General features: G+C 39.9%; 1 protein-coding gene across 1 annotated transcript in view; it reads left to right on the plus strand.

Annotated features, from left to right (window-relative positions):
* The window catches only part of LOC119260606 (rho guanine nucleotide exchange factor 28-like), a gene marked incomplete at its 5' end in the record, with an annotated part of 59,785 nt that extends 51,469 nt beyond the window's left edge, over window positions 1-8,316 (plus strand). The window contains one exon of the mRNA XM_037529584.2: window positions 7,127-8,316. Within this exon, the coding sequence (XP_037385481.1) occupies window positions 7,127-7,290 (164 nt within the window). The remainder of the gene's footprint in view (window positions 1-7,126) is intronic.
* Window positions 8,317-8,537: the final 221 nt, after the last annotated feature.

The following is an 8,537-nucleotide window of genomic DNA, read 5'->3' on the forward strand; positions in this document are numbered from 1 at the left end:
ATGACATAGGTTCATACAATTTGTATATCTTTTTAAGTAGATACAAACCCATACACAGCACTTGCCAATGACCTGTCATATAGTTGCTTTAAAATTGATCTAAATGCACTCAGCATCCAGAAGAGGTCTTTAATTTATTGCCATGGTGTTTTCTGTATATCAGATATTTAGAAGCCACACTGGTGGAATAACAGAGAACCCTTTAAGATTTTATAGTACAAATATATAGAAGGTTATAAACTTAAGAAAAAGTTATGATCCATTTCAAACATACACAAAAGCCGAATAATTTAATAAATCCCGTCTACCCACACCCAGCTTTAATTATTACCAACAGTCAATCCTGATTCATCAATGACCTTTTCCTTTTCTGCTCACATCAGATTATCTTAAAGTAAATCTAGGACATCCTAAATGTCATCCAAAAATATTTAGGCATTCTTTTCCAAAAGGTAAGAACTCTTAAAAAAATCACCATAATATCACTACATCTAAAAAAATTAACAACAGTTTCTTAAAATCATACTGTCAGTACTTAAATTTTTCTGATTGTCTCATTTCCCCCACCCCCTTGGCTTGTTTGAATTGGGAGCCAAATAATTTCATGTATTGCATTCGATTTATCTATAAGTCTCCCTTAATTTAGTGTCCCTGACTTTAAAAATAAAAGACAATGTATTTGTTGAAAAAACTGAGTTAACTTGGACAGTTTTTTTTTTTTTCCTGGAAAAAATTTTGTATTTGTTTTACTTTCTAGGATATTTTCTTGTTCTTAGCCTATTATTCAACTGATTTATTTAAAGCAGTTTTAATTTTAATTTGATTTTTAAAAAATTAAGCTAACATCAAAAATATCGTTTTGTCTGAAAAATGACCTACATTCTGGATTTTGTTGCTTGCATCCTGATAATGTCATTTAACATAGTCTTCTGCCCCTTTATTTCCTGTAAACTGTTAATTGGGGATAGATGTTTGATTAGATGCAGGATTTATATTTTGACATGAAAAGAGTCATCCTAGAAGGTGCTGTATATTTCCTATATTATACATGTTGTTTATTTCCTATTGCTTCTATCACAAGGCTTACCAAGTTTGTTTTTCTTTTTGTGATATTAAGATGGATCTGCAGGTTCTGATGTTGTCAATGTGATCCATAGTGATAAAAGTTTCCCATCAGCTTCTCAAAGATTTCAGCAGCTACTGATAATTATTGCCTTGGTCCATGATAGACATAATGGACAGAACTAAGTGTATCCAAGTTTGGAAAACCTCACCTATTTCCACTTCTTCACTCCTGATTTTTCACTCTGGCATGCTGCTTGGGAGAAAGAACGGTGTGAGAGCAAATCAAACAGCAGAGAGAGTAGCATAATGTGTCTTTTTAATTTTTTTTTTTTACTTTATTTTTATGTAGAAGAATAAGAGTATAGGCCAGAGGTGTGGGAAGTGAGAGGATTCACCAGAGACAGAATGGAAAGCAGAACAGGTGGATTTACTGAAATACACTGCTGAAGGGATCAGTGGGTGAGACAGGAGAACTCTGCTGAGCCATATGTGGATTAGCTCCCTGACCGGGGATCAAGCTCAGGCCATCATGGTGACAACACTGAGACCTAACCCCTAGGCCACCGGGGAGGCCCCATAATGTGTCTTGTATTAATAAATAGAATTGCGTCTTTGTTGACCTGTTTGCCTCAGTTTCGCTGTTTCTTGTCAATATTAGTTACATATCCAGCCAAGATAACTCCCAATGTGTTAATCACTGAGAAGACATTAAGTTCAACTCAGTTTCTACTTTTTGAAAAATGGGTACTAGTTTTCTTTCTCACATTCCAAATTTTCACTTGCACACACACACCTGAGTCTACTCAGTTATTTTACTTCAAGTGCAGTATTTTACATGAAGAATAGAAAGGGAATCAACACTAATCGAGATTGGCTTTAGGTATCAACTCCAGGCTAGTTTTCATGCCAGAGGCTTATATCCTATTTGTAGCTCATGATGGAAAATTGAGTTGAGAAAAATTAGGGACAGAGACCAAATTTCCTTTGCTCTGAAGATAACTCATGCTCTGTACAATAAGTGTTTTCTATTAGGAGGAAAATGCTGTGCATTAATGCTCATGAGAAAAAATAGTGATTGCCAGTAATGCCATGAGGAAACGATTTTTTGAATGTTTCAGAGTATAAGCGTGAATCTATCATTAAATGGGGACTACGGCTTATTTTGCAGACTTCAAGGACACTTTTGTTTAAGGTAGAATTATTCTAGGAAAGTGTGAGTCTTGATTTTAGGAAAATGCACAAAGAACATAGTAATAAGAAGTATACATGTCTGAACTCTTCATTAAAGTAAGCAAGAACAGAGCCGAGGTCCAGAAGATACGAAACTGGAGACCTCTGTTGAGGAGAATGGACTGGGAGAATACAGAGAGGGTGGACCCTAAGGTAGCCATGACCTCACAGTAGATGCAACTTGCTTTTTTGTAGCATAGGGCTTACGATTGAGCTAACTTCAGACCTTGGCAATTAATGTTTAGGACGAAAGTTACACTGGTGCTTTTAAATGTAAATAAGCCTTTTGTTTGTTAAAATAAACAAGTTAAAATGTTTTTTATTGAGAAAATCCAAGAAACGGAAAAGACTCCATAACTATATTAAAATGATAGAAAAGCCTTTTTGATTTATCAACAACCTATTCCTTATAATAAGTTACTCTAAAATTTGCTGCCTTAGAAGGGAGATCAGGTGTGAATTTTGATTATGGGCATTGTCTTCCAGTCATTTTTTTTTTTTTTTTAATTTTTTTTTTTTTTATAGAGGCATGCTTTATTTATTTATTTTTTTTTTGTTTGTTTTGTTTATACATGCACTGGGTACAGTCAGAAGCGCGGGAGGGTGAGAGAATTCACCAGAGCCAGAGCAGGGAGCAGAGCAGGCAGAAGGACCGAAGTACACTGCTGAGGGGAGCAGCGGGCGGCAGGGAGGTCTGCTTGCCATGTGGGACCCTCCTCCTGTGGCCGGGGAGCAGCCGGGGATCGAACCGGCGCCACAGAGGCTGCGGGCAGCTTCGCAACCCAGTGCTCAACCGCTGCGCCACCGGGGAGGCCCGTCTTCCAGTCATTTAAGCAGCTTTCCAACTATAACTGAACAATATAGGTTTAAACTGTGGGGATCCACAGTTCAAGGTTAAAAATCCACAGATTTTCTTGTAAACTTATAGTATCAAAAGAGTACAATTCTATAAGTTTTTTTGTCTTATGACTTAACATTCTCTTTTCTCTAACTTACTTTATTATAACAGTAGACGGTATTGCTTCCTGCTGGTGTCCTCTGTCCCGGAATTGATCTCTATAGTCATGTTACCCCAACTCCACTTTCTTTAATCTGATAGTTTAAAATCCCAGCAGCACGTAGCAAAGTGTAAAAATTGGTAAATACAGATGTCAAACAATAGGTTGCAACAGAGGACCCACACTTGGGAGGATCAGGGGACTGTCTGGATGTAAATCACACTGCGCATGTTCCTGGTATCCTGACTGCTTTCTGCCCTATGAGTAAAAGGAAATCCTTTAGTCCAAATGTGGACACTTAACGATTTTTTTTCAAACTTAGTTAGAATATGGACTTAAACCCTTCTATGAGTCTAAGGAAATTTCAGTGAAGGATGGAGATTTATGGTATGAATAAAAGGTGTTATGCAGCAAAAACAAAACAAAATCACACACCAGAAACAACAAATAAACAAGAAACACCTGCACCACGATTCTGTTTCTCTACTTGGTTTAGTTAGGTTTTGGGGTTTTTAATGTGTTTCAGTTTATTCATCCTTATTTTAAGGCTAGTGCTTACTCTGATTACTTTCCAGAAATATAAGGATTAAATTATGTCAAGAGGAAAAGTTGTGTTGAGATATTTGGTTTAAAGGCTGTTTGTAGTTTGAAGTTTTATTTCATTACAATGGCATTTGGTTTTTAGTTGAACGAATTATTATTTTACCAATATTTCTTATTAAAAATGGTTTTCTATTTCTTTCATGATTAGAAATGTTACAGGCATTTTTGATCACAACCGAAATTGGATGATTAATTTTACTCCCAAACAATTCTGCTTTCTGAATCATGAGGTTTTACTTTAACAAATGTTTTTTCAGTTTAGGGTACTATATGATGACCATACTCTCTAGGGTAAAAAGTGTGGAAAAAGGTGACTGACCTTGAGAAATATACAATTGCTGTGCTGGAGTCCTTTCAGGATTGAAATGGAGTAATAAAATCAGAAATCATGGAGCAGTTTCTAATTTCAAAGACAGACAGTCTGACCTTGCCTAGATAGTTCAGGTAGAAACCCAGAAGGAACATGGAAAAGGAAATTGAGTTCCAGTCCAGGTGACACACAGCCACAACAGCCTCCAGTGTTACATCTGGAATTACAGTGTGGGCCAGTCACCTTAGCCCAGCGAGCTCTCACCTAGAGATGTTTTTCTCCTGCTATCTGTTCTTATTTGAAAAAGTACTGATTGAGCTCTGCAGCCCCTTACACACACACACACACACACACACACACACACACACTCTTACACGCTCGTGTGCGCGCTCTCTCTGTCTCTCTCTCTTTTTTCTTTCTCTCTCTCTCTCTCTTTCTCTTTCTCTCTTTCTCTCATTCTTGGTTCTTTATGTTCCTGAATTGGAGCCTACAATTTATATTAAGATAAAAGAATTCTTTCTGATATGTTTGGTTCTTTGACTTTTTTTTTTTAACAAATCTTCTCTTGAAACAATTAAGGGTAATTTCCTGCATACCTAGGCTCACCAGTATTTTGGATACTTTGCTACATGGTTCAGACTCCAGAGAAGGGCACTTAACATGGATTAAGGCATTCTGGAGTGCCTGGCATTGCCACCTTTGGCAGCAATCACCTCTCGGCCCACTTATTCCATAGATCATCATTCATTTTCCATGTGGTATTTCTCCTGCCCTGGCTGGAACTTCTGTTGACTGGGAGGCAACAGTGTAGCGGCTTAGGTGCCCTGTTCTCCAACCTGCCAGCCTGTGTGTGTGTGTGTGTGTGTGTGTGTGTGTGTGTGTGTGTGTGTAGTGTAATATTAAATATCAGCAGTTAAATTGAGAATATTTATTTTTTAGAGATGAAATCGTTTTATTCAATGGTTGGGAAATGAGTTGAAAGCATGACAGTGTGTTGTGACAGGACGGGTGGCTGTTATCTCCCTATTGGTAAAATAGGATGGAGGCCAGTCAGGTTGAGTTGTCGTCTTTCCCTGATACTGAAATCATTGTTAGAGGGTTTTTGTGTTTGATACTGAGGGTGGATGTTAACAGTATTTGTGACAATATTTCGTAATTACTCTCAGTTTTGAGGAACTTCGAATGTCTTTTTTTTTTTTTTTTTGCCAGTGACTTCAAAATGTGGTACTTAGGGAGAAGAACCATTTAACATTCTTACAATTCTTACAATTCAGAAAAGGTGGCCAAGAAATTTCCAGTGAGAAATGGGAATCATGAGAATCTTGGTCAGAGAAGCAGAGTGTCTCCCAGGGGCAACAGCCCTCTGGGTAAATTTAGATTACTTCATTGGGGCATGATGTTGGCCAAGAATTTGACTAGCCTGAGCCTAAGTTTCCCAATCTGTAAATTGTGGATCATGACATTTTGAGGCTTAAAGAGATAGTAAGATCCTAGAACAGTTTCTGTGTTAAGGGAGATACTCTGTACGTGGTGGTAGCTAGAAACATCATCAGTAGTTGTGTCTTCAGTGGTTCATGACCTCCTGGTATTAGAGGAACAGGATCTGGAGTTGGAGGTCAGTACAGTCAAGGTACCCCATTGTAAATGTCTATATTTCTCTGTGTCCCATTGCACCTAGAGTTGGGGACGGCCTAAACCTTTGAGCAGAGCTGTGGATGCGGTCCCCTCATGCTCTCCCTCTCCCCTCAGGAGTCCACCTCAGTTTCAGAGGCTTCAGTCAGTTTCTCCAGGTGACCAGTGTTTTCTTCCTTTGGCTCTGGCTGTCCCTCTCCCGTGGCCTCCATCTCCTGTAGGAATAATTAATGAAAGAAAGTGTGGAAAAGGGTATCCTTCCCTGAAAAATGGAGCCTTGTATGGATACTTTGTCCTTCATTTCTACCCAGCCATGTTCCCTGCCTTCTGTCATAGCTAAGTGTCCTGGGCAGAAGTCCTGAGCATTTTGTCATTACGATGCCACCAGTTGAGAGTGTTTAATAATAGAGGGCTTGAATCAAGGTTGACAAGGGCAGGCGGGCCTCATGCCAGCCCATCTTTCCCTCCTGGTTCCATGCACACTCTGCTTTGACCTCCACTGAAGCTTATAGTCTGTAGCGTTGCCATATAGCTGAGCCTCAGAGGGTGGTGCGTAGAACAAGTGCAGAAAACGTGGTTTGCACAAGAGCCTTTTTCCCTTCAAATCAAAATCCCCTTGGTCTCCCTTTTAAACCACATATTAGAGGGTTTTATCAGAAAAAAGGATCTAGAATAGGTCCTGATGTTGCTAGGTAACCAGAAGAAACAAACGCAATTGCTACTGGGACAATTGGATTTTCCCTTGCTACCTGGCTACTCTCGCTGTGTGATTGGTAGTGTCACCAGATTTGCATGATGCCAAGGCTGGAGGGTCTTCTTGATCTTCCAGCTCCTTTCTCCCCACCCTTTGCCCTCATTGTAAAGTCCCAGATACAGTATTGGACCCTTAAGATCAGTTCTGGCTTTGAGATATTCTGAGATAAGGTGCTACACAGAAGCAAATACAGTTTATTGCATACAGCTGTATTTCCAAGGTCTTGAACCCATTTTTAAACTAAATGGGCACACTGTCTCAGCAGTAGCAGTGTTTTAACAGCCCACAAATGGTGACAAGTCTGCATTTGTTTGGCTCTTTTCTAGGAGTATTTCACAAAGGTAATTTCTAGCTGCAGGAGACAAATTTGTACACCCGACAGGACATAGCTTAATGCTGCTGATTAAATCATCAGACACTGCTCTGTTCCTTTCTCCCTGGGTGCCACCACGCCTGGAGACAGGATTCCCGGAGTCATAGTGTTGCTGCTGTGGGTCTGACATTCCTGTAACCTGCGCTGTCTGTCTGTTGCAGATCGGGACACCTCTCAAACTGAATGCCCTCCCACCCTCGACTCAGATCCACACCGTCCTCCGCTGCAAACATTTATAGCAGAAGCAAAGCTCAATCTGCAGACAGTGAGCAGACAAGATGGGGAGACTGGAGATGCAGCCGAAGAAAATATTGTTTACCTCTAATTGTGTCGTCGTTATTTTTCCAAACAAAACTGGCACTTTGGGGAGAAACTTTTTTCCTTTCCTAATGTGTGTGAGTGTGTGTTAGTGTGTGTTAGTGACCATCTGTGTCCAAATTGCTTTAAGAGTAATATTTAATATTTCCTGCAAGGTCATTTTTGGGGCATGACTAAATTATGGAAAGCAGCTCTATTTGTATAATATTAACTTATCACACCTAATTTCAGATTTCTGGAAGGGAAATTAAGCAGAAGTATTTAAAAAGTTTTATGACTCTAAAGTAAAATGCATTATACTGCATTTTCTACTGGATCTCCCTGGTTTTGGAAATCCCTTTTAAAATTTAAATGAAGCAATTTGGATGGAAAGAGTGAAGTTCATCATGGGTGAACTTGTCCCAGTCACGGCAACTGATTATGGAGCGTGGCCCCGGTGCCCCAAAGGACCGGCAGATGTGGGAAATGTCTTCCCTCTTGCTAGTTTTTGTTTCATTTCTCTTTGGGGCATCAAAATGGTTACTCTTGGTGGTGATCTGTCACTGTCATCAGTCACTACACAACCAGCTTGTCCTGCCTGGGTGGTCACTCTGCTAAAAATACAGTTTGGACTCCAAGGGCCTGGGCCACCACATACTTTGCAGACTCTCTTTCTCGGTGGTTCTACTGCTGCTGAGCTTCCAGGCCACAGTTCAGCAGCAACTTTCAACACAGCCCTGAGGCCCAACCCCAGCAAGTCAAATCTGATGTAAATAGTGAAACTCCAGTAGAGTCGTCCTCCTCTAAGCTGCCCTGTCTCCCCCATCCTAGGAACACCACCTCCACCACTCCACCCTGTGGAGTGGTTCTTTAGGGCAAAATCTGCCCTCCCAGTTCAGCTCTCTGCCTGGCGTGCTCTACACAAAGCACACCAAGCCTTTAGTATGATAGGCGTCTGTGTGAGAAAATAAACCAGGAAATGTTTTTCAGCTCATTCTTCAGAAATATTTGTATATGTTTTGGTCAGTGTCAATAAATATCTTTTACCTCACTGTTTTGCTTTGTAATTTTAATATGGTGTAGGACCATAGTAACATTTGCATTTCACACACAAACACAACCTCCCTTAATGAAAAGTGGAAAGGAGTATTAAATTCATCCAGAATTGCCATGCTTACCAAGTGGGAGACCTGATCAAGGAAGAGAAATCACCTAGGATCCATTGTTTTATTTTGGTTTTCCCACTGAAAACTGCCAGTTGAGTGTTTCCATCAT

The sequence above is a fragment of the Talpa occidentalis genome, unplaced genomic scaffold, assembly GCF_014898055.3.
Source record: "Talpa occidentalis isolate TD23 unplaced genomic scaffold, MPIMG_talOcc4v2.1 talOcc4.6, whole genome shotgun sequence".
NCBI lineage: Eukaryota > Metazoa > Chordata > Mammalia > Eulipotyphla > Talpidae > Talpa > Talpa occidentalis.